This window comes from Stenella coeruleoalba (genome assembly GCF_951394435.1).
Source record: "Stenella coeruleoalba genome assembly, chromosome: 1".
NCBI classification, from domain to species: domain Eukaryota; kingdom Metazoa; phylum Chordata; class Mammalia; order Artiodactyla; family Delphinidae; genus Stenella; species Stenella coeruleoalba.
In genome coordinates this window covers 35,041,498-35,066,843 of record NC_137169.1, presented here as the reverse complement: position 1 = coordinate 35,066,843, position 25,346 = coordinate 35,041,498, and the positions used below count along the sequence as shown (strand labels likewise).

Genomic DNA, 25,346 nt, shown 5'->3' with positions numbered 1-25,346 from the left:
TTGGTCTATATGTCTATATTTATGCCAGTACCATACTGTTTTGATTACTATAGCTTTGCTGTAAATTTTGAAATAGGAAGTGTGAGGCCTTCAACTTTGTTCTTTTTCAAGAGTTTTGGCTATTTGGGGTACCTTGAAACTCCCAATGAATTTTAGAATGGATGTTCTATTTCTGCAAAAAAATGTCATTGGGATTTTGATAGGGATTACATTGAATGTGTAGATCACTTTAGATAGTATTGACATTTTAATAAATCTTCCAGTCCATGAACAAAAGATGTCTTTCCATTTGCTGGTCCTAAGCCAGACTTAGGTTCTTCATGATCAAGGCAGACAATTGGTAATACCTGTCTTCAGCCACTACTGATGAAACCTCCCTTGAGTAAAGCTCTATGACACAAGTGGCCTGATATTTGGTTTGCTTCAGAATAATCTACTATGGGTGTGGGAGGGAATAATTGGGGCGGGGGGTGTGTGGCGATAGCGATGAAACAAGAGCGACCGTTGTTCAAGTCAGGGAATGAATTCATGGGGATTCATTAGAATTTCTCTCAATTTTTGTCTATGCCTGATAGTTTCCAACACAGCAATAAGAAGAACCTGGCTATATCATGCAGCATCCTGAGGAGGTCTCCACTGGTTATTTGCTAGGCCGCTGGGGCATATTTGAAATAATTTTTTAAAAGAGAAGTTTTGTGATTGTTCACAGACACATCTATGCTTCACCTCCAACTGAAGATGGTTTCACCTCCAAGAAGTCAAGTTCTGTCTTTTTTTTTTTAACAGATTGATTAATTAAATTCAATTAATTTATTTATTTGGCTGTGCCACGCGTCTTGTGGGATCTTAGTTCCCCAACCAGGGATTGAACCCTGGCCCTCGGCAGTGAAAGCGCAGAGTCCTAACCACTGGGCCACCAGGGAAGCCCCCAAGTTCTCAGTCTTTTTAACACATGCTGTGCTCTTATGTCAGTTCTTCAGAGTTAATATTGTTCTTCAGGTACTACTCACAGAGTTTACCCTCTCAACTTCAACTCTAACGACAATGGCGTATGAGACAACAATTATATATATATATATATATATATATATATATATATATATATAAATAATTTGTAACAGTTCAAGACTCACAAACAGTTATGAAAATAGTGCAGAGAGTTCCTGTGTATCCTTCAGCTACCCTCCGCCAATGATAATACCTTGTGTAACCACAGTACCTGAGGTGGTGATATTTGAACGACCCAGTCCACAGCTGTGGAATGTTTCAGTTCATTAGGGTTTCTAAGCTTTATTCCTGAAGGTAAACCACCAGAAAACAATATACTTGAACTATGTTGGCCTAATTTACCACAATAATACCTTATACTCTTGCTTTTTATTGACTGTCCAGATAAGAAATGGACACCTGAAGAATGTTTTTTTATTGTCTGAAAACCTACCGTTAAAGACTGTCAATTACGTTGTTCAATATCCCTTTTTTCTTTTTCTTTCTTTTCTTTTTTTTTTGCGGTATGCGGGCCTCTCACTGTTGTGGCCTCTCCCGTTGCGGAGCACAGGCTCTGGACGCGCAGGCCCAGCAGCCATGGCTCACGGGCCCAACCGCTCCGCGGCATGTGGGATCCTCCCAGACCGGGGCACGAACCCGCGTCCCCTGCACCGGCAGGCGGACTCCCAACCACTGCGCCACCAGGGAAGCCCCCAATATCCCTTTTATAAGGCTCCATGTATTCAGTTTCTCACAGAACTTAGTACCAGGGAAAGGTTTGTTCCTCCAGAAAAAAACTTCCTTTCCATATGAGAGCTATGTAAACCATCATATTTTTTCCCTTTTTGTCTTGGCTATCAGAAATTCAAAGGAATTTTATAACTGCAATAACTAACTCATTTAATATTTTTAATGTAATTCTTCCCCCTCTCCCTTTAAATTGTTTCTGGTCCTTATTTTTGCCTTTATTTTCATCGTACAGGCCCACAATCCTTGATCCACAATTGTAAAATGCAAAAACCTTTAAAAATGGAAAGCATTTTTAAATTCATGAAGTTTAGTGCGAATATTCATATATTTCACTATAGAAATACTAATGTGTTTGATTTCAGGGCACTGCCCCCGGCAGTACATATAGTATGTTCTTCCTAAGATCTGAAAGATTCTGAATTCTGAAACCTTTGCTAACCCCAAGAATTCTGGATTTGCGAGTGTTTGAATGTGGTAGGGTCCTCACAAATCCTTTGAAGAGCAGGCGCGTGGCATGCAGAGGTGCCCAGGAGGCCATGGGGTGGATGTGAGCAGATACAGGAGGAAACTCAGGAGAGGCAGCTTTGAAAGCCACAAGGAGACCTGCTCGCGGCTGCCATTGGTCCCTCGATCGCAGTGCCCATCTTTCTTGACCACTGGTGACATTACCTGTCTCTGCAACGTCTTGTGGTTGACTTTTCTTGGTCAGTTTCAGGGCTGCTTCAAGGTCATAGACTTGGGAGCGGGTGAACTTCAGCTCTCTGCGGAGCTCATTAATCTCCTTGATCAGGGAGACATTTTCCTATAGAGAAGGAGGAGGAGAGAGTGAGTGTAGATGGATAAATGGTCAGTGGGCACAGGACCTGCTCTGGCCTCTGGGGCTAAGGGTGTGGGGAAGAGTCAGGGTTGGTCCTGGACCCAGATTGCATCTCTGGTGCCTCTACTGTGGCATGAGTCTTTATCCTGGCTCATGGATCAACCTCTTGAGGTACCAGCTGACTTACCTTCAGGTGGACTCTGGCAAAGTTAGCTACAGGCAGTGTTCGCCATTCCTATCCATCCAGGCTCTTCCCATCCGTAGCAACAACAATGCTTTTCTAAGCACTTTTCATGAACTTAATGCATTGAAGTTTCATAATAACCCTATGCATAGATTCTATTACAACCACAGTTTTAAAGTAGAGAAAACTGAGGCACAGAGAGGCGATGTAACTTACCCAAATTACATAGATAGCAAGTGGCAGAGCCAGGATTCTGACCCAGTCTGGCTCCAGAGCTCTGAGCTCTTAAGTACTGTGCTACACTTTGGTTTTTTTCCATTCATTTGTTGAACCTACATTTATGTGGTATCTGCTGCATCCCCCGGATGCAGACAGAAATAAGACATGGTTTCTGCTCTCAGCAGCATACAGTTTACTGAGGAATAAAGAAAAGTAAATGGATAATTAACATTCGCTACATCCACTGGAAGTTCACTTCTCTCGTTAGTGTTTGATAAATACCCATCCATCCAATATTTATTGAGTACTTATTATGTGCCAGGCACTGTGCTGATCCTGAGGTGTATATATAGAGAAAGTAAGACTTGGCCTCTGTCCTTGAGGAGTTTAGGGTTTAGTGAGGGGTCTGGGCACACTTTAGTGAGGTGGCCACCTTGCTGGGATGGAGGAGTGGGACACAGAGGAAAGGCACTTAGCTCTGCCCTAATGACCAGGGTGGATTCCTAGGCACTGACCCCTGGGCTGAGGCTTGACAGAGTTAGCAAGGAGAGGGTAAAGGGGGTCCCAGATAACTGGAATGGCAGGAGAAAGGCACAGAATGACACGGCAGGTGTGTGGGGTGACCTGCAGCAGTTCTGTGTCACGGGAATATGAGGTGAGAGGAGTAGAGAGGCATGCAGGGCAGAGCCGGCTGCAGGCCAGGTGGAGGGGCTCTGCGCTCTGGGACCAAGCAGTCTCTTCTCTCTTGCCTTCCTTTGCACACTCAGCACAGGAGCCCCAGTGGAGCGTCCCTCTCACCATGGACCGCTCTGCTCTTGGAGCCCACGGCCTCAGTACTCAGCACGTCCGCCACAGCACCTCTCATAGGACTGTGCAGGAATCGCCTGAGGATCCTGTTTAAATGTGGCTTCTGACTCAGCAGGTCTGGAGCTGCTCCTGAGACTCTGCATTTCTAACCAGGTCCCAGGAGATGCTGCTGTGGGTAGTAGCAAGGCCCTCAAGGGTCTGAGTACCAACAAAGGCAAACACTGACCAAATCTACATAAGACGAACCTGTGCCGGAAACAAACTGTGCTTCCCCTTGGGACACTGGCTCTGGAGTGGTGAGTGTGGAGTCTGAGCCCAGAGCACAGGGTGATCCCAAGCACTGCTGTCAGCGAGCAGGACAAGCCTTCTCTGTCATGGGAATGTGAACTGCAGACACCCCGGTAATCCTTCCCTCCAGAGCCTTTTTAATTAGGCAGATCAGATCTACCTTCAGATTTTCAGTATTTCACTTAATTTCACTCTTCCTCATTAACAAAAAATGTTCTCCGGATGAAATGCCCAATTATTACCAGTCCCTCATCCGCAGGCTCGGCTTTGTGCCTGTTTTTCTATAAAGTCAGCAGGTTTTCTCCTTCTGATTTCTTACCCTTTTAACCAGCCCAGGCCTTGGTGAGGCATAGCCCACATTTTCTTTCCAGATGCTCTGTTTCCTCCCCCTGGAATTTCTCCATGCTGACTTTATATCATGACATAATCACTTAAGTGCGTATTTATTGGATTCTAAGACCTTGGACTCTGCCTGGCCTGTAAGAGGTGCTCAATAAATATTTGTGGAAGGGATAAGCAAATGAATAACTAGCACAGTGGATACCAAGTTGAATAAGATTGAATCCTGTAAACCAGCAAATTACAAACCAGGGGGTAAATGTTGAGCAGGGGAGACCAGACAGAAGGGAGTCTTAGGAGAGCCACAGGGAACTCCTGGGCACATCAGCCCACTCAGGGGCTCTCTCCACTCCTCCTCTTAGCTGGCATCGCTTAGCTTCACTTCCCCTGCTTCATTCAATAAAATAATCGTAATCAGAATAAAGATTAGAGACTGAAAGTGCCATTTCCCCAGTTCTCTCCAGAAACTTCTTCCCGGTCAACCTCCATTCATTTTGTCACTCAATCCTGTCGACTTTGTGTCTGAACTGAATCTCATGTTCATTCATAACCAGCTCTCAGCATCTTTCACCTCTACTAGTAATGGCCCCACGTGGAGCCCCCGCCATTCTCTCCACCCTGACAGCCCTGTCGCCGTGATTGGGACTTCAGGCTCCTGGTACCTTTCGATATGCATGTTTCTGACGCCACTGCCAGCCCTGGACACCTTCACGAGGCTGGTCACCTAAGACAGGTCTGCAGAACACGACTCAGGCCTCACTAGAGTGTGATTGAGGCCCAGGACTCAATGCAGCCCGATTCCTCTGCTCCGTTGGTTCATTCATAAAACAGAAAGCCTGTTAGGTGCTTATTGTGCCAGACGTGGGAGGCCAGCTTGGATCCAGTGCAGAGAGATGGCCCGCAGGGCGGTCACGGGTGTGAGGAAGCCTCCCTGTGGAGCCTGGGGGAGGGGCGGAGCAGGGAAGAGTGTTTCAGGCCCAAGCCAAGAGGGAGCCAGCAGGGTCTGAGCCGCCAAATGCTTGATGACGAGGGTAAGAACAAGATAACAACTCCAAGGGTGGACTGGATTCCTGCACTGTGTCAGACACTCTGCATACACAGCCTCGTTTAATCCCTACAACCACCTCAGCAGGAAGGTATTATGGGATTCAGCTGCCTATGAGGAAGCCGAGGCTGTGCATGGGTGGCAGAGCTGGGATTCGAACCTGGTGGCGTCCGCCCCCAGGTGCCTTGATGCCTCTGACTGCTGCCTCCCAGACTCCACTCTCACCTCTGCTGTACGTCACCTCCGTCAACACCTCACATGGTATGGAGGCCGAGGGAGCCCCTGAAATGTACAAGTGGGGCTGCCTTAAGAGGGCTTTCCGGGGTGGTCCGTGCTCTGAGGAGTCCAGAGGCCACACTGAGGTCGACTGTAAGCGCCTTGGGTCGTTTTGTGAAGTCAAAACGTGAAGGCAGCAGGTTTGCTGAGCTTCTCTGTTCTTGATCCCCCCTTGGTCAGAACGGTCTACCAAGGCCCCTCTGATCCTCCAGACCCCCAGCCAGCTCCTCTGCAGGGAAGATCTGACCTGGGTCCATCGAGCGCCAGGACTTGGGGCATGTGAGAGAGGCTGGCTCGGGGATCCTAAGGTCTGTTTATATAGAAAGGCTTACTGAACAAAGAGGCTACGCCAAGCTGTCCAGCACTGCCTTTGGCTGAGGGGCAATGCCAGAGAGCCTCACACGGGAACCCGCTGACAGAACTTCAGACTCCGCGGGAGAAGGGCGCAGAAAGGAAATGCCTAGAGCACCCCCTGCTGGCCTACCTTGAGTTGACACCTTTAAGAATACAGCAGGGTCTGGTTAGTGTGGAAAAAGCAGGCAACGGATTTATTCCGATAACTTGGGAGCCCCACTCAGTGGCGTCTTTCCAGAGCCCACAGTTGGTGGGATCGCCATCTGCCTAACTGCACAAATGAACCATTTCTCCACTCCTCTTTCAGCCTTCCTCTCACATCTAACCACCCACTTCTATTCATCACCTCTACTCTGAAACATCTTCTGACATCACAGCTTTCCCCTCCCAAGGCCTGTCATCTCCCTTTAACACGGGAGTCATCTTCGAAGGGGTTTTCCTGCCACTTGCCTTTCCCCACTGGTCTTTCCCCCCTGCCCACTGAAGTAACCTTTCCGGAACAGATAACACCCCTACCTACATAAGAAACCTTAGGGGGCACCAGCTTATAAAATAAACTTCATGCTTCTTGTGTGACACGGAAAGCCCTTTCAACGTGACCCTAAGCTACCTACCGTTCCAAAGGGCCCTTCCTCCTTGCCCCCATGCTCTGCAATAAAGTTACGTCGGGGGATTTCTGGGTCCCCAAACACCCCACAGGCCTCTCTCTTCTCTGACTGTTCTCAGGTTGTGTCCTCGGCCTGGAAGGCTCTTCCCCCATTGCTCCCTGACCCCCTCTACTCACCCTTCAAGGCCCAGCTCAAGTGCCATGCCCCCTAGCTGAAGCCCCCCTCTCCGGTGAGCTTACCACCCTGGATGCGCTGCACGGAGCAGTGCTTATCTGTGTCTGGCTCAAGTTCCCTAGGTGAGCTCGCTGAGAGTAGGCAAGCCATCACATTAATCTGGGAATCCTCCACGGCCAGCTCGCAGCTTGGCACGTAAGAAGCCCGCAAAATACGCGTCCTGAATGAATAAAGTACGTGTCCTAGATGTTTGTATTCCATTGCAACTCTTATTTTAGTATCGGCAGTCATGCTGGAGAATGAATGAGGAGGCCCCGTGCTCCTATCTGAACATATAAATGAGACAGTGACCTCATTTTCTGTGTTTTCTAACAAGTTTCTCTCAGATGCCATGTCTGCCCCAGCCTTCCTCAGCCTTTTGAGACTTAAGTGTCAGGGCCTCGGTACCTGCAGATGCAGCTCCTTACAAAGGCATACCAAAGCAACGGGCACCCGGGCCACCAGCTGGGGGGCCTGGGATCAGCTGTCCTGTCCCGTCTTCTGTGCCTCAAGCCCATGGGCACTCCCAGTCTGTGCTGTGATGGCCTTTCAGGCTCTCCTACTAGATTTTGCCTTGGTTCTTTTTTTTTTTTTTTTTTTAATTTTATTTATTTATTTTTGGCTGCATTGGGTCTTCGTTTCTGTGCGCGGGCTTTCTCTAGTTGCGGCGAGCGGGGGCCACTCTTCATCGCGGCGCGCGGGCCTCTCACTGTCGCGGCCTCTCTTGTTGCAGAGCACAAGCTCCAGACGCACAGGCTCAGTAGTTGTGGCTCACGGGCCTAGTTGCTCCGCAGCACGTGGGATCTTCCCAGACCAGGGCTCAAACCCCTGTCCCCTGCATTGGCAGGCAGACTCTCAACCACTGCGCCACCAGGGAAGCCCTGCCTTGGTTCCTGAGTAAGTCTTTTGCTCGGAAGAAGGGAAGGAAAATAGCATTTTTGGAGCACCTTTTCTGTATAGGCCCAGTGGCCAATGCTTGACGTTAGTTAGCTCACTCAATCCTTGCAGTAACTGGCTGAGGTTGATGTTTTCTTCCTCTCTTACAGATAGGAAGGCAGCTCCTGGAGAAGTTCAGGACCCGCCCCCGCCCCTCCCCCAGCAAGACTGGCCAGCAGGAGGGGAAACTGGGTCTGTACAAAGACAGGGCTGTGTTCTTTTCTCCAGGCCTGCCACCTTGCCTGGCCCTTAAGACCAAAGAAGGAAACAACTTTTATCATCCAGAACAGTAGTTTTGAAAGTTTTTCTTTTTTTAAGTCTTCCAAACAAAATCTTACACAGAGCCCACCGCAGTAAGCAAGGAGTCTCCCTGGTTGAGCAGGTGATGGGAACCCAGAGCCCTGCGTCCTGACCCCCCTCTGGCCCCCTGCAGGTGCCTGTGGCGCTTCTGTGCATCCACAGGGCTCCGCAGCACACAGGTTTACAAGGCTGCTTGAGCAAACACTCTCCGGGCTTCTCCCTGTTGATGGCTCCCTCTGCCAGCCACCAGGGAGTGGTAGCGTTGGGCAGAAGCCCTGCTTGGGTCTCCTCTGCTCCCGCTACCCCAACTCTCACCCTGGCCCAGCAGGAGTGGGCATATGGCCCCTGGGGAAGGGGGGAGCAAACGAAGCCCTTCTGCCTGTCCTGAGCAGCCTCATGCTGACGCTTACACCCTCACCTAGGCTGTGGTCTTTACTCTCTTTCCTTTTCCTTCTTCTCCTGGGATTGACGTTTGCTTTGGGAGTCTGGTTGTCATGGAGAGAGGGACTCAGCCCTTGGAGGACCCCTCAGGCCTGTGCCCTGGTGGCAAGTCACAGATGAGAGCTCAGCAATGTCGCCAGTTGACAACCACTCCTACAGTCTCCCTGGTCCCCCTGCCCCGCAGGCTGCACTGCAGCGCCCCCGGGGACTCTCCATGCTCGGAGCACTCGAGACCCTTAGCAATGGCTCTGTGTATCAGCTGCTGGTGCCTAAGGGTCCCAGCAATGGAATCTACTCCTATCTCTGGGCCTCCGACTGCTTTCATGGCTCAGGAGCTGGGCGGTGGGCTGCTTGATGGTGTGGGCTGCTTTTAAGCAGGGGCTGGTTGTAAGGTGGCATGAGACCTGCCGTGCCTGGGGCTGGCCTGAATTGCAGTGTGCTCTGCCCAGCTGTGTTCGGAACTGATTTGTTTCAATCCAACTGCAGCCCATCCCCATTCCAGCATTTTAATTACAGCATTCAAGAAATAGGAACATAAAAAGGTACATGCCTTATAAATGCGATTCTGATGTTCTCTTTTGATATTAATTCACATTAACTGCCTTAGGTGAGACCGATACCCGAAGAGAAATTGGCGGCAGAATCCTGCATGGCAGTCCGATAGCGTGTGTAAGTGGAGGTGGCAGTAATGGGGTTAGGCTCTCTGAACGGCCCTAGGAAGAGTCCGGGGAGGTGGGCGTGGAGAGCTCATTAAAGCGAGGGGAGGCCAACACTTAGGGTGGGTGTGGTTGGCTCTGGACCCGAGAGATAAGAGTAGGGACCTGAGGCACCAGAAAAGCCGGAGGAGGTGGGAGGAGATGGGCATGTTCCCAGGAGAGAACTTGGCCAGCAGGGACCATGTGATAACAGGTAGCAGAATAAAAAGCAGCAAAACAAAGTAAGGTGAAACAAGAGCTGGAAACAGAAAAGAGGAGAAGGAAGAGAGTAACTGGGAGAGCTAAAGTCACGTGGCCAAAGTCCAGAGGGGTGGAAAAATTCCATCTGATTCTACCAACGTTATGAGGTGCTCTGTGCCAGGGGGTGAGGGTGTAGCCAAGTCCTGGCCCAAGGAGAGGAGTGAGGCAGGATGCAGGAGTGCTTTGGATAAAGATGGGAGTAGAAAAAAGAAACGGGTGGCTGGTGAAGTGAGATGGGGCAGAAATGAACGAATCTTGGAGGGGCAGGAGTGGGCATGGAAGTGCCTAGAAAACCTCCTTGGCGGGGCTCTGGGCCATGGTCACCGCCAGGATGAGCTCTGGGGGGGTCAGAGGAGACAGGTCAAAGAAGGAGCTTTGGAGAAAGCTAGTGGGTCCCTTGGACATTTGGGGAACCCTGAGGACAGTGGTCTTGGAGGGGCCCTTGACAGGCTCTCTTGTCTCTGACGGCCCAGCCTCGAGGGAGCTGAGGGGCGCGTGCAGGTACCTGCATGATGCGGACGTAATCCGCGCGGTGCAGCTCACTCTCCTTGACCACCTTCTTCTTGAGGGTGGCCAGGCTCCTCTCCAGGTGCTCCCGCTGACGGCTGTACTCCTGCTGCAGGTCCGAGTTCAGCCCTGTGATCTCCACCTGATGGGGCAGGAGGAGCTCACCGTGAGGGAGGGGAGAGCCTGGAGGGCAGGGGAGGGCGGAAAGGGAGGCAGAGCTCACCATGTCTGCCCGCTGCACGTACTTCTCAAAGAGAGCGCGGAACTTCTCCTTCAGCTGCCGGGGCTCTTGGATGTACGCCACACAGTTGTGAAGGTCCGTCTTAAACTGTTTGACCAGCGCCTCCAAGTTCCGCTCCTGCAAGCAGAGGCATTTACTTCTAGCCGCATAGGGACTCTCCAGGGTCAGGGGCTGCAGCCTTGTGACTGCTTAAAGGGACAAGAGACACCTCATCTAGGACTTCACCGTTGACCACCAGGGGCGACCCAGGGCCCAGAGGCCTAGATGGGCACCTCGCCCAGAGGGAGAGGCCCTAAAACGCCCGTGTCCCTGGCCTGAACAGTTGCATTTTCAGGAGGCAGCACACACTGACTCCTTTATTGGCTCTAGATTCCTTCCAGGACCACAGGCCTTAAAAGGCTAAAAGAGGTGCAAGTGGTCACCTACTCCTTTCGGAGCCAAGATGCAGAGCATCGATTCTCTCTTGCAGACCCCTGCGCCAGGGCTTCCCTGCCCCTTTGTTAGCTCACCCAGTGTTTCTCCCTCCTGAGGGCTGCTGTGAGTGGGTAGGGAAGATAATGACAAAATTGAGCAGACTGGTTCATCTGCAAACTTGGGCTACGTCCTCCCTCTTCCATCATGCTTTCTCAGATACCCATCTTCCCCTACCCCCGACCTAGAGAGACTCTCCTTTTTCTTCACTCTCACAGCTCTTTATTCACGTTCCATAATGTTCAGCCTTGGCTGGCTGCTAATTACTATGCACATGCCACAGATCACCTGTCAACCTCTTCAGTTTGTGAAGGGCAGGATCTGTATCCGTTCACGTTGATAGCTCTGCAGCTTCTAGTATTACCCAGTACAGAGTCAATCCTTAATGTGAGGGGTGGAAAAATTCAATCTGATTCTACCGACATTACGAGGTGCTCTGTGCCAGGGGGTGAGGGTGCAGCCAAGTCCTGGCCCAGGACCAGAAGACTGGGTTCCCAGCCCTGGCTCTGTATGTGCTCACTAGCTGTGGGTGCTGGGTGAGGTTTCTAACTTCCTAATCTCTCTGACCTTGCTTTCCTTGTTTATTACATAGACCAGAATAGGCGATTTCTGAGGTCCTCTTAGCTCAGTATTGTTTTGGCAGCCAAGGCTTTAACCACCGACTACAGATGATCTCTCTGAACAGGTTCCTTCCCAGGCCACACAAGCCAATGTTGTGAGCATTCCTATAACACTGGCTTCCCACCTCCTTGATCACGATACTCAAAGTCATTTTATAGTCTCAGATGGATTCAGTAAATTTACATGAGCCTGAAATAGGGCAGGGCTGTGAACAAGTAAAGAATGCGAGTTAAAATGGGTGTATCTTAGCTACGGGCTGGCTCTGTCTCTTGAAAGCCAGCTGCCCGTTGCAGACAGGCACCAGCTCCTGAATCCAAGAGCTGCCGGACTCTGAACATCCTCACACCTTGTGTCTCTCTCTGTGCATCTCCTGATCAGTAGCTCTTAATTTCTGCCACAATTCTGTGATGTTCAGCTCCAGCTGTGTGTTCTGCTTATGGAAACGCTCCAGTTCAGTTTCCATCTACAGACAACAGGGGAAAAAGAGTCAAGAATAAGAAAGTAAGCCAAGGAAGACATGCAGATCGCCAATGGGCACCTGAAAAATGTTCAACATCACTGATTATTAGGGAAAGGGAAATCAAAACCACAATGAGATATCACCTCCTGCCTGTTAGAATGGCTATTATCAAAAAGGCAAGAAATAATAAGGGTTAGAGAAGATGTGGAGAAAAGGAAATTCTTGTGCACTGTTGGTTGGAATGTAAATTGGTGCAGCCACTATGGAGAACAGTACGGAGAGTCCTCAAAAAATTAAGAATAGCTGTATAACAGAGGATCCAGCTATCCCACTTCTGGGTATTTATCCAAAGAATGCAAAAACACTAATTTGAAAAGATATATGCACCCCTATGTTTATCGCAGCATTATTTACAATAGCCAAGGTATGGAAGCAACCTAAGTGCCCATCAGTGGAGGAATGGATAAAGAAACTTTGGTACACACACACACACACACACACACACACACACACACACACACACAAATGGAATACTATTCAGCCATAAAAAAGAATGAAATCTTGTCATTTGCAACAATATGGATGGGTTCCTTTAGGGTATTATGCTAAGTGAAATAAGCCCAACAGAGAAACACAAATACTGTATGATTTCATTCACCTTTGGGATATAAAAGACATGGAAGGAACTTAAATGTCCATCGACAGATGATGGATAAAGATGTGGTACATATATACAAAGGAATATTACTCAGCCATAAAAAAGAATGAAATAATGCCATTTGCAGCAACATGGATGGACCTAGAGATTATCATATTAAGTGAAGTAAGTCAGATAAAGACAAATATCATGATATTGCTTATATGTGGAATCTAAAAAAAATGATACAAATGAACTTATTTACAAAACAGAAATAAGACTCAGAGACATAGAAAACAAACTTATGGTTACCAAAGGGGATAGAGGGGGTGGAGTGGGGGGAGATAAATTAGGAGTTTGGGATTAACATCTACACACTACTATATATAAGACAGGTAAATAAGGATAGCACAGGGAACTATATTCAATATCTTATAATAACCTATAATGGAAAATAACCTGAAAGTTATATGTATAACTGAATCACTTTGCTGTACACTTGAAACTAACACAACATTGTAAATTAACTGTACTTCAACTAGAAAAACAACAAAAAACAAACAAAATAAATGAACAAACCAAACAAACCAAGCACATAGATACAGAGAACAGAGTAGTGGCTACCAGAGGGAAAAGGGCAGGGCAAGGGCAACATGGGTAAAGGGAGCAACTGTACGGCGACGGATGGAAACCGTACACACTGTAGTACATATGGAAGTAGAAGTATAATGCTGTTGGGTGGGAGGGAGGGAGACGCAAGAGGGAAGAGGTATGGGAACATATGTATAACTGATTCACTTTGTTATGAAGCAGAAACTAACACACCATGGTAAAGCAATTATACTCCAATAAAGTAGTAAATAAATAAATAAATAAAAGAACAACAACAACAATAAAAGAAATATAATGCTGCACACATGAAACTTACATAACATCATAAACCAGTGGTACCTCAACGAAGAAAGTCAGAGAATGAAAATTATATTTGAGAACTGAAGTCTTTCAGTGGGAATGTTTCCCCTGCTACCAGGGCACTTCCCTTCTAGTTCCCACACTGGAAGGAACTTTCTTCTTACGCCTCGCCGTCCCCAAAGCTCCCCACCCCTTGGCTGATAATGTTAACCCAGATCATGTGTTTCTATAGCCCGGCTATGAATTTTTTGCCCTTAGTTTCCCTGTTCCTTCCTTCTTTTCTTGAATTCCTTATAAATTGACTGGAACCTGTAACCTGAGGCAAGGTTCTGCAGAAAAGCAGCTTCCTCGTTCTACTTTGTGAAGTTGTATGAGTGAATCTTGACCCTCTGGGGCCACAAATCATCAGGGCCGACCCTCAAGCAGAAAGTTTTGAGGGACCAGCATGTAGGTGTCCCCAGTCTAAGGCATAAAACAGAAAAGAGGAGGCTGAGAAGGAATCTTTGCCTCATCATTCTGTTGAAAAGGTCTGAAAACTACAACTTCAGAGGGCCTCATCTTCAAAAGAAAAAAAAAAAAGAAGCTACCCATGAGCTTCTGACTCTTTATTCATTGTTACATGGGTATCAACCAAGGACATGTGAGTAACAATCAGAGCTTCTGATTAGAATGAGATCAGCGGTAGGTGAGCTCGTCTTTGATTTAACTCCTGCCAAAAGCAAAGGAGTGCAGTCTGACTGACACGCCAGATCTGGTGGATCTGGTGGATAGAGAGGTTTGCTTACTATTTTGAGGGGGATGGGGAGTTCACGGGGTTTTTTCCTGGCTGGATGGAGTAGCCCCTCTAGCTTAACGCAGGCCCTTCGGCCAGATTTCAAGGCTCCCGGCCAGCTTCTCGGGTACCAGGAGGCCCTAGGGAGCCGCATCCTGGACAGGAAGGGGCAGCGTTTGGAAGAATGTTAGCCTAATTACAGGAAGCATTTTGTACGAACAGAGTAGCCCTTTGACCCAACGCCTGGCATAAAAGCGGCTCTCAATAAATATTCATATGAATAACATATGAATAAATGAATGCATCGCAGGTATAGAAGGCCACGGGAAGCAAGACTGAGGGAAGGGAGGAGAGCCTGAAACAACCTGCCTCTGGAAGAGTGATAAGATAAACATGCAATGTTGGCAGAGCTATGTGGAGCCGCCTGGTAGAGGACACAGAGCAAGTGTGGATGTTTACATAGCTAACGAAAGAATGTATCCCTTAGAAAGGACTGGCAGGCTGTCACAGGCATAGGCATACAGACCTGACTGAGAGGCAGTTTTCTTCAAGAAGCCCCGGGTCTAGAGGGATTAGAGGGAAGTAAATGAGAAGTTCACGTGCAGTAGGATCAACACCATCAGCAGTCAGGGCGGAAAGGGCCCTGTGTGTGCACAGTGTAGCTGAGGGGTGGCACCTAGGGAAGGGACGCTCCGTCGGGTTTTGTAGGAGGCATAGGGTTTAAGGACAAGTTGGGAAGGAGAATCTCAGGCAGAGAGAACAGCCATGCACAGAAAGGACCAGAGGCATGGGCAGCCTGGCACATCTCTGCAGGCTGCAAGTGGTCCAGCCACCCCTGGACCTTGGAGGGGTGCGTGTGAGGAAGTGGGAGAGGAGCTAGAGAGGTCAGCTGAGCTGGGTCATGCAGGAGCCTGGGGCTGAGGCTCGAATGGTGTGAAGCTCGGACTTTACCCTGCCCAGAAGTTTAAATAGGTCAGAAGTTTGGCCCTTAACCTGAAAGTTCAGGGAGCCACTGACAGGTCTTACCCAAGGAGTGGCATGATCTGATCTGCACCCTAGGAGGCCTGATGCAGAGGCTGTACCGGAGAGAGTAAGACTGGAGCCAGGTAGCCTGGTCAGGAGGCTGCCGCTGTGGCCCAGGTGAGATGCTGGTGCCCCAGACCAAGGAAACGGCCGCTGCAAGAGAGAAAGGGGCTTCTCCAAGGCCTGGGTGCTTGCAGCTGGCTGTGCCTCTTTCTCTACAATCTTAAAGTCAGCAATGACCGGATTAGGTTAGAAAGGAAGTGATATGAGCAAAGCGTCAAACCACGCCGAGAGTAAAAAGAATCTATTTCATAGAAAGATTGACATAGAAATATGTCAACTTTGAGTAGTTGGCTGGTCAGCCAGGAGACTAGCCAGTGAATGGGAACAAGCATCCTTTTCCTGGAGTGGAAATTCCATCTACTCGTCCAGGTGGTACTCATCACATTCAGAGATTCTTAGTGGGGAGCGGGGGCTGGGGAGAGGCATCTTGACCCCCGCCCCACCAGGGGACAAGTGGCAACATCTAGAGACATTTTTGGTTGTCATATCTGGGGGAGGGGGAGGACTGTCTCTACCTCTAGTGGGTAGAGACCAGGGGTGCTGCTAAATATCCCACAATGTACAGGACTGCCCCCCGACAACAGGAATTATCCACCCCAAAGCGCCAATAGTGCCAAGGCGGAGAAAACCTGCACTAGATGAAGAAATAAAAGAATGTGAAGTAAAATGATGAGGTTCTGGAAACTCCTGCCCTAGGAAGGAGATAGTCACGTTTCATCAAAGAGAAGCTGCAAGAGTGTCTGTGAGGGGAGGCACTTGAGTCAGGGAAGTTTTCTGTTTTCAGGCACGGATGTCTCAGTCCTACAAAGGAGCCAAGGGCTTGCAGCTTCCTTCTTGCAGGGAAAGGAACTTCACAGGAGGTCCACAGCAGGTGGGCCTAATGTGTCTGACCCACAGAGGGAAGCCACCAGGTCACAGGCCCCTGGGGAAGGAACTGGGCCCAGACATCAGCCCTGGCAGCAACTGGCACCTGGGGTGGGGCAGGAGGGGTCCTGTTTGACTCTTTCCCAAGGGGGTGGCATATTCCCTGCTGAGGATCAAAGCCGTGGTTGGTCCAGTTACTGAAGGGAACGTGAATAATCTCTCAGGTGTGTTGCAGTGGAAGGCAACCAACCCAACTTTAAGTGCAGTTGACAAATATGTCAGATGAGGTGGGAGAAGTGGGGCCGTGACTGCCAGGGGCCTGCGGTGCATCCGCTTTCCAGGCAGGTAGGGCCCCTGCTCTTTCTCATCTTCTCAGGCTGCCATTCTTGGGCCCTGAGGTCACTCAAGAATGGCAGGAGGGCCAGAGGAGGCAGCTCTGTGGTCAGCTAGGAACATCCTTCCTTATCCCAGAGGCCAGGGAGAAAGTCATCGTCACAGGACATATCCTCTCTGGATGTCCCAGCCCTGGACTGATCCCACCACGTGGCCTCTTTTCTGGGCCTCCTGGAGAAAAGGCTTTGCTTTTCTCCACGATAGCCCTTGTGGAGCCAGTTCTAGTTGGGCCATCGGTACACTCTGCTACCCTTTTAGCTTTGCTCAGCACAGTTAGAGAAGATGGAGGGGGAGTAGGAGGCTGTTTTGGATAGGGTGGCAGGGAAGACCTCCTTGGAGAGGTGACACATGAGCTGAGACGTGAAGGATGCAAAGAAGCCAGTCGTGTGAAGATCTGAGAGCCTTCTGGCTGCAAAGGTGCTTGTCCTTGGAACTGTCAGAAAGCCTGCCGGCTGGAGCCGGGGAAGGAGCCTGGAGATATGGCTAGAGAGGCTGGTTGAGGTGGGATCACGCAGGGCCTCTGTAAGGAGTCTGGGCTTCATTCTAGGTGGGAGGAGATACCACTGGGGGTTTGCTGTGGTCTCTATGTGGAGACCAGACTGGAGGCTGGAGTCAGGACCAGAAGAGAGATGATGTAGGCTTGGACTGGAGTGATGGCAGCGGAGGGCAAGGAGGGTTGGATCTGAGATATCGTTTGGAAATGGATCAGATAGGCATCGGTGACTTGGATATAGGAGTTAAGAGAAGGGAAGAACCGAGTTGGCTTCCACACTTCTACGTTAAGCACCTGGGTGGATCGTGGTGCCACTGACTGAGAAACGGGGAAACTGGACGAGGGGGAGGTCAGGACCACCCTCGTTTAGATGAACCGCAGACCCCACTGTCAGCTGCTCACTGCCCAGTGTGGGGAGGCTGACAGGTAAACACGTCATAAGGAAATGCCCTGTGTACTGGGCAGAGGGGCCGAAGGGGAACGCTTGTACCCCACTGGGCTCTCAGAAGCCCTCGTCCCTAGCTTCTGATCTCTCTCCTCTCTGCGTCCATCCTGTTTGCTTCCTGGAACACACTCTTAATTTTGCCACTCTCCTGCTCAAGAGCCTTTGATGACGTCCTACACTCCTTATCAGATGAAGTCCAAACACCATGGCCTTGCATAGGGCCCCCACCAGCATGTTTAGTCTGAGAAAAAAGTGTTGAATCCGGAGGGGTGTACTTTCTGGTGCACAGGCTGGTGGCTGAGTACACATCGCCCCCTGGTGGCTGAAGGCCCAGCAACCGTGGTCCAAATAGGTCCAAAGCCCACCCCAAGGCCCCGGGGGAAGCCAAATCCCAAAGCACTTTGCTTTTGCACCACCGAACCCCCGTTGGGCCTTCCCGTGGCTTCTTCTGCGGAGTGGATGCTGCCCACACCTTGGGAGCAGGGAGGGGCTGTGAGGAGAGCTTCCTTTCTTTTTTCTTTTCTTTTTTAAAAAATTTTTTTTTGCTGTGCTGAACGGCATACGGGATCTCAGTTCCCTGACCAAGGATCAAACCCACAGCCCCTGCAGTGGAAGCATGGGAGTCTTAACCACTGGACCGCCAGGGAAGTCCCAGGAGTGCTTTCTTTCATTCCCTCCTGGCCAGCCAGGAATGGTTGGGAAGGAGGCCAGGGGGTCCAGATGGCTTCTCACCTTTTGAATCTGTTCCTTCATCACGTTGATCTCATTCTCTCGAGGTTCTATTTGCTTCTTCAGCTCCTTTATTTTGTAGTCAAGCACAAACTTGAATTTCTCTAGTTCTTGATTTTTCTTTTTCAGATCATAGATTCGCTTCTCCTGTGCGTGAGAGGAGAGAGAAGTTGAGAGAGCTACCAGGAGGTCCTGGTACGGAATCCCTTTAGGCGAAGTGCACAAATCCTGTGACCTCCTGATTGAGGAGGCCACAGACTGCTCCCTTGCCGGGGACACAAAGGCCGGATTCCCCACCAGAGGGAACCATTGACTTCTTGGCTTCTGAGCCAGGACTACATTCATTCACTCACCCATTCAGACAGGTTTTGGTCAACTGTGTTTTCCAAGCTCACCTGGGCAGCATCTCCTGTCCTACGTGCTCTTCTACAAGAGAAGAGCGTGCTTCTTATGCTTCCCCATCAGGAGGTGGTGTCTAATTCCCTCCCCTTGCATCTGGCTGGACTTATGGTTTGCTTGTATCCAACGAATGAAACTCAAGTGATGCTGCATAGCTTCCCAGGCTAGCTTGGAAAAGGCCGAGCAGATTCCACCTGGTTCTCTTGGAGCACGTGCTCTGGGAGGCCATCTGCTATGTGAAAAGTCCTCCTACACTGAGAGCTCCAGGCTGGAGAGCATGTTTGGTGCTCTGTCAACAGTCCCAGCTAAGCTCAGCCTCCCAGCCATGCTGGTCAAGGGGCTGGACATGGGGATGAAGAAGCCACCTTGGAGGCTGGTCTTCCAGCCCCCTGCTGCGGGAGTCACCCAACTGAGGCCCCACTAGGACCCAGACATCGGGGACACAGACAAGCCATCCCGTTGTACCCTGTCCAAATTCCAGACCCACAAAATCTGCAAGCATAATAAAACAGTTGTTTTCCACCACTACGTTTTGGGGTAATTTGTTGCAAGGCAATTGTAGTTGGAATGTAGGTCTATCCATTACCACACATTTACTGCACAAAGATATTTTGCCAAGGTCGGAGATTCCACATAGAAATACGCCACAGTCCCTACCCTTACAGAGAAACACACTAGCTGGGAAAGCAGATGTGTCAACAAATGTAAACCTACACTGTGACAGGTATTGTGGAAGAGGGAGGCACATGGAAGGCGTGGTGTGTATTGAGGGTGCTGAGAACAACTTGTGTGAGTCAGGGTGGTGGTTCATGGGGACAGTGAGAGGTGAGCCTGGAGGGGAGGAGGGGAGAGAGGCAAGGGTCTTCCATGTTGGGTTAAAGAGTTGAGAATTTATCCCGGAGGCCAGGAGTTGGTAAGCTATAGCACTCGGGCCAAATCTGACCTGCCGCCTGTTCTCATAAAGTTTTTTTTTTATACTTAAAAAAAAATTATTTATTTTCGCTACGTTGGGTCTTTGTTGCTGCACGCAGGCTGTTCTCTAGTTGCAGCGAGCAGGGGCTACTCTTCGTTGTGGTAGGCGGGCTTCTCATTGCAGTGGCTTCTCTTGTTGCGGAGCACAGGCTCTAGGTGCGCGGGCTTCAGTAGTTGTGGCACGCGGGCTCAGTAGTTGTGGCTCATGGGCTCTAGAGCGCAGGCTCAGTAGTTGTGGCGCAGGGGCTTAGTTGCTCCACGGCATGTGGGATCTTCCCAGCCCAGGCCTTGAATCCGTGTCCCCTGCATTGGCAGGCAGATTCTTAACCACTGCACCACTAGGGAAGCCCATGTTTTCATAAAGTTTGATGGGAATGTAGCCAAGCCCATTCATCGATGTCTGTCTATGGCTGATTTTATGCTACTGCGGCAGAACTGAGCAACTGTGGCAGAGACCACACTGCTTGAAAATATTTACTCCCTTTGCCCTTTATAGAAAAAAAAATTTTGCTGCCCCTTGCCACAGGCAGTTGGGACGTGTGAAAGAATTTTAAGTGGAAGAGTGACAATAATTACAGAGTGTGGTGGCAGGGAGCCCGGATGGGAAGTGGGAAGGAAGGCCGTTAGACCCGTTAGGAGGCTGGTGCAATTTTCTAGAGGTCTTAACCTCTTTCTTGTCAAAAACCCACTTTGAGTTGGGGGGAGCAGTAAATTGGGAGATTGGGATTGACATAAACACACTACTATATATAAAATAGATAACTAATAAGGACCTACTGTATAGCACAGGGAACTCTACTCAATACTCTGTAGTGACCTATATGGGAAAAGAATCTAAAAAAGAGTGGATATAGGTATATGTATAAGTGATTCACTTTGCTGTACACCTGAAACTAATACAAGTTTGTAAACTAACTCTACTCCAATAAAATTTAAATTAAAAAAAAAAACCCTTTGAGAATCTGTGGAGAGCTTTGACTCCTCCCTAAAAAATGCCCAGATACAAATGCAAACGCTCACTTGCAGAAATGATATGTGCGCACTGTCTCATTTCATCCTTATCAGAGCCCCTGAGGGCCGCATCCACAGGTGGGGAAACAAGGCTTGGATTAGTTGCCTGAGGTCCTGTGGCCAATTGCAGAGGCTGCCCTGGAACCTAGCTCACTAGGCTGAAACCTGCGTTCTCAACCACCCAGCAGTTGTGTCCAACTAAGGCAGCAATGGCAGAGGGACTGGAGAGGAGGGTGCGGAGCCTGGATTTGCTCAGGAGGAGGATATGAGATTTTGGATACGGAGGTGGCGTGCCTCACAAAATGTGATGTGTTTCTTTTAGTGTTTTGTGAGAAAGCCATCCAGAAAAATGATACCACTTTCTGGGGTATCCAGTGGTTACAGGGCCAACCACGGGGGAGTTCCTCTCTGACCAGGGGGACCACATGGGCGATGGGGTGAGTGAGTCCATGGAATGGTCACCCTGGGATGCCTGGCACAGTGGCGAGCAGGGGCCTGGCAGTCGGCACTCAGGTTGTTACCCCAAGTCCGTCACCTATGAACTGTACGAGCCTGGGCAAGATATTTACCCCTCGGAACCAGTTTCCTGAGCTATACAACTGGGTGGCTCATGGTCCCTGGGGTTGTTGGGGGAATTGAATGGTATGTGTTTACAGCGGTTAGCCCAGTGCCAAGCACACAGTAGGCACTTCACCCCACCCCCATCAAGTTCAATAAATGGGTTCCAGGAAGGCAGGGACCCTGTCTCTTGAGCTGTGTCCTCATTGCCTGGGTCCGTCTAGGCGGGAGTTGAGGCGGGACACAGGATGTACATTTACCTTATCCTGAATCGTCTCGTCTCTTTCCTGGATCTCCTGCTTGAGACCCAGGATGTCCTTCTCCAGGGACTTGATGACTCCTTGCAGCTTCACCTGCTCTCCCTTCAGAATCTCAGTGTCGTTGGTTCGCTCTTCAATCTCTTTCTGCAGGTTGCTGAACTAGAGGAACAAACAGCAACGACAGAGACCACCAGAGCCTGTGAACTCATCTCCATTCCTCCTGACTGCCTGTAGACTTTAAGAGCTCCCCATCAGAATTTGGGACAGTCAGGAACTTCCCAGGGGACAATTCTGTCTGACAAGATCCAGTCCCATCCCCTTATGTGAAGAAGGGCTGTCTGCCTTAAGAGGCTCCAGAGAGACCAGTTCCCCCAGCAGATCCAGAGTCTTCCATGACCACACTGACCCTGAAAGGCTGGGATCCATGCCCCATCGAGGTTGCAGAGGTTGGGCCCTAACTGATGAGCCATCTTAGTCATGTCCAAGAAGGGAAGATGTGATTGTCCCCTGGATTGACTAGTAGTGTGATTTCTAATAGGAAAGAACATGAGCTTGCTTTGAACTTGGCTTCTCTTAGGCTAAACGTTTCGGGGCAACTGGCAATTCTATAAGGATCTATGAATTGAATGCCTCCTCACTCAGCCATCAGTGACTACAAACATCTCCCCTGCCTTATAACCTAAGCATCCTATACTCCCAATCTTTCTCCCGCCCACAGAGTCTGAACAGGAGCACCCCTGAATCCCTGCACTGAGAGCCTGAGGACACCTCCAGGTGAAAACTTATCTATCTCACCTCCAAAGACCGCATGTCCACTTTAAATATTTAGCTCTGAAAACTCTAAATCCCACTTGCCAATAACTGAAAGCCCAGGGCGCCCACCAGTGTCATGGTGAACCTCACCGTCCCTGCAAACAGGAAAGAGGAGGGGGAGCCCCGATGGTTTCCCCGTCAGACGATGTGGTAAGGATCTGTCTGCCTGTCTGGGCAGGGGGAACCCTCACACCAGCCGGTGCTGTTTTCCTAACCCGCTTGCTGGAGATGAGGACATTCAGATGGGATCTTGCCAGGTCATCCCGGGGCAGAGCCGCCATCAGCCGGCTCCGTGTCCGTCTACCCACCCCATGCTTTCTCTGTAGTGAGGCCCTGGTCTGCCCCCAGGCCTCTCGGGAACAGCCTGGTACCTTCTTCCTCATGATGCCTGTTTCTCCTTTGAGCCGCAGGTTTGATTCCTTTTCATCCCGAAGCTTCTTCTCATACTTGGTTTTGATATCTTGGATCTCACGGTCTTCATCTTCTTCAATCTGCTTCTTGGTCTCTTCAAACTCGCGCAGCTGCTGCCTGACATCTTCCTGTGCCTGGCTCGGAGAGAGGGAGAGTGTGTGCCCAGGGAAGAGGGGACACGCGGCACCCTTGTGCTCAGAGGGCCTGGGACGAGGTGAACATACAAGGCCTATCATGGGGATGGGAGACCGAGTGTTAGTACAGTAGTGGAAACCAAGGCCATGGGTCCCTGGACCCTTCCACTTTCTTTCTGTCCTTCTGTTTTTCCCCCTTTCCCTACCAGATCAGGCCTTGGGCTCTATCACTTCAACCACTGTCCCACCAACATCCCCCAACCCTGTTCCACCTCTGGTCTTCTTCACACTGACACCAGCCCCCTTCTATCTTTCCCTCACTAAACTTGTGACGCTTCTAACTTTATATTTATTTGTGGAATTACTTGATTGTCTCTCCCATTAGATATAAGCTCCTCGAGGGCAAAAACCCAGTCTATCACGCCCACCAGGAGTTCCCAGTGTACAACGCACACTGACACACAGTAGGTACTCAATAAATATATGAATGAATGAGTGAAGCTTTAATTCCACCCTCCCCCTCCTTAATCCAACCAATCCCGTCCTTTTCACCTCTTGAATCCATCCACTTTATGCCTCTGCCACTGCCCAGGCCCCTGTCATCTCTTGCCTGGACTGTTGTCAGCCTCCTAGCCAGCCTCCTGCCTCTGGTCATGCTTCCCTCCAGTCGGATCTCATTCTCTAGTCGAGGGGAGCTTTCTAAACCACACACCTGGTCATGCCAACCCCCACTTGCAAGCCTTCTCTGGCTCACCCTTGTCCTCATGGTAGAGTCCAGACTCTTGAAACGGGTCCACAGGCTCTCAGGAGGCAGTTCCAGTGCATCTCCCTGGCCTCAGCCATCACTCCCACCCCAGGCTCTCTCCAGTGTGAACTAACTTCAGTTCCCGCAGCGTGCATGGTCCTCAGCTGCTGAGCCTGGATACCCGCTGTCCCTCTGACTCCAGCGTCTTCCCATGGCTCTCTCCTATTCTTCCTCCGGCTCGCGGTTCAGCTACATTTCCCGTGTGCATACTGTACGTCCCCCATCACTTTACATTATATTGTAAATGCCTGTTTGACACAGAGGCTCCTTGACGGCAGGGCCACATCTCCACCCACTGCAGTGAACACCCAGCACATATCTGGTACATGTCGGTGCTGAATGAGGAAAAGCCTAGAGCCCAGATGCTGGGAAAACGAGCTCTGCCTGGTGGAGTTTGGGGAGTGACTGGGGCAGGGCTCCTCCTTGCTCACTGCTGCCCAGGGGTGGACATTTACATCACGGTAGAGTCAATGGCTTTCTTCTCACACTGACCCTGGTATTCTCCCAGGCTGCATGTACCATCCCTGGACTGAGTGTTTGGAGGTTGAGTGAGACAAGGTGGTTTTAAAACTGGGCTCAGTGGCCTCCTGAGAAAGGCTTCTCTTTGCCCATCGCGTCACCAGACCCTTGCTGGGCAGAAGCCTGGCCAGGGCGGCTCCGACTGCAGCCTAGAGGGGCCCGCAAGCCCCTGCTCTTGGTCTGGGAGATGTTGCTAAAAATTAGAAGCAGCCCAGCCGGTAGTAAGATGGCACTCGGGACGAATCTCCCTAGGAAGGTTCTGAGTTGAAATCTTACTGACTCAAAAGAAGAAAAGCCTTGTCATCACTGTGGGAGGAAGGCTGGCCTCTCTCCCCTCTGGGAGGATCGATCCATTCACCCTAAAATCAGAGCCCAGCAAACCACGATGTTGCTGTGTAAGCCACATGGGCGAAAGGGGCCCAGGGGTCCTGAGAACGCAGAGGAGGGATGCTTAGCCCTGTGGGAGGGAAGGGTTAGGGAGGAATCGTCAAGGAGTTAGCTCTTGTCCTGAGTCCCTGAGGGGGCAAACAAGTGTCTAGATGAAGAGGCATCATCCTGAGCAGGGGCTCAGAGGTTGTGCAGGAAACTCCCAGAGGCTCCACATCACTGGACAGGGGCAGCTGGAAATGGGGCTGGGGAGGTGGGCAGGGCAGCGAAGGAACATTCCTCACGCCGTGGAACTGGAAGCAGGCCGGGCTCAGGTGCGGGTGGAATCTCTTAGCTCCCCCTCTGCTATCAGAGCTCAGCCTCTACCAGGTCTGCGGGACCTCCACCCTCTACTTCTCATCACCTATATATCCCCCACTGCCTGGTCACCCTCCCTGTTCACCGAAGACTTCTGGATGTCAACTCACCATCTTCCCTGCCATCACCAGGCTGGTTACAGAGGATCCTAGAACGTCTCCTGGTGCTTTGCCCCTTATCTTCCCGCACCCACTCTCAGGTCCACCCCCTGGAACGGTGCCGCCTCTGAAGTCTTAAAATACAGGCCCTGCTCTCCGAGCACAGGTGACTTCTCTGTTGGATCCCAGGTGCACCATCCCAGCTCTCAACCTCATCACGTCCCCTCGCCTGGTCGTGGTTCCTCCACTGACTCTTGGTGCCTTGCTGACCCTCTCTGGCCCGGACCCCGTGGCAGGTCACCAGCCAACCTTTATTTTCACCACCCAGAGAAGCCCCAGCTCTGGCTCAGGGCGGCTCCGGGCCTTCCTCTCTCACACACCTATTGCTGAGCCCTGCTGTGGAATAGCGCACGGCCTGCTGGGTGAACGCCGCCAGAATTCGCCTCTCAGACCTCAGCTGGGCCTTCAGCT

At 50.4% G+C, this 25,346-nt stretch overlaps 1 protein-coding gene across 1 annotated transcript in view; it reads right to left on the bottom strand.

Annotated features, from left to right (window-relative positions):
- The window catches only part of CFAP57 (cilia and flagella associated protein 57), a gene marked incomplete at its 5' end in the record, with an annotated part of 76,646 nt that overhangs the window by 3,903 nt on the left and 47,397 nt on the right, over positions 1–25,346 (bottom strand). Inside the window, 7 exons of the mRNA XM_079923718.1 lie at positions 2,407–2,539; positions 10,026–10,169; positions 10,251–10,385; positions 11,707–11,823; positions 18,155–18,298; positions 21,352–21,510; positions 22,536–22,709. Of these exons, the coding sequence (XP_079779844.1) occupies positions 2,407–2,539; positions 10,026–10,169; positions 10,251–10,385; positions 11,707–11,823; positions 18,155–18,298; positions 21,352–21,510; positions 22,536–22,709 (1,006 nt within the window). The remainder of the gene's footprint in view (positions 1–2,406; positions 2,540–10,025; positions 10,170–10,250; positions 10,386–11,706; positions 11,824–18,154; positions 18,299–21,351; positions 21,511–22,535; positions 22,710–25,346) is intronic.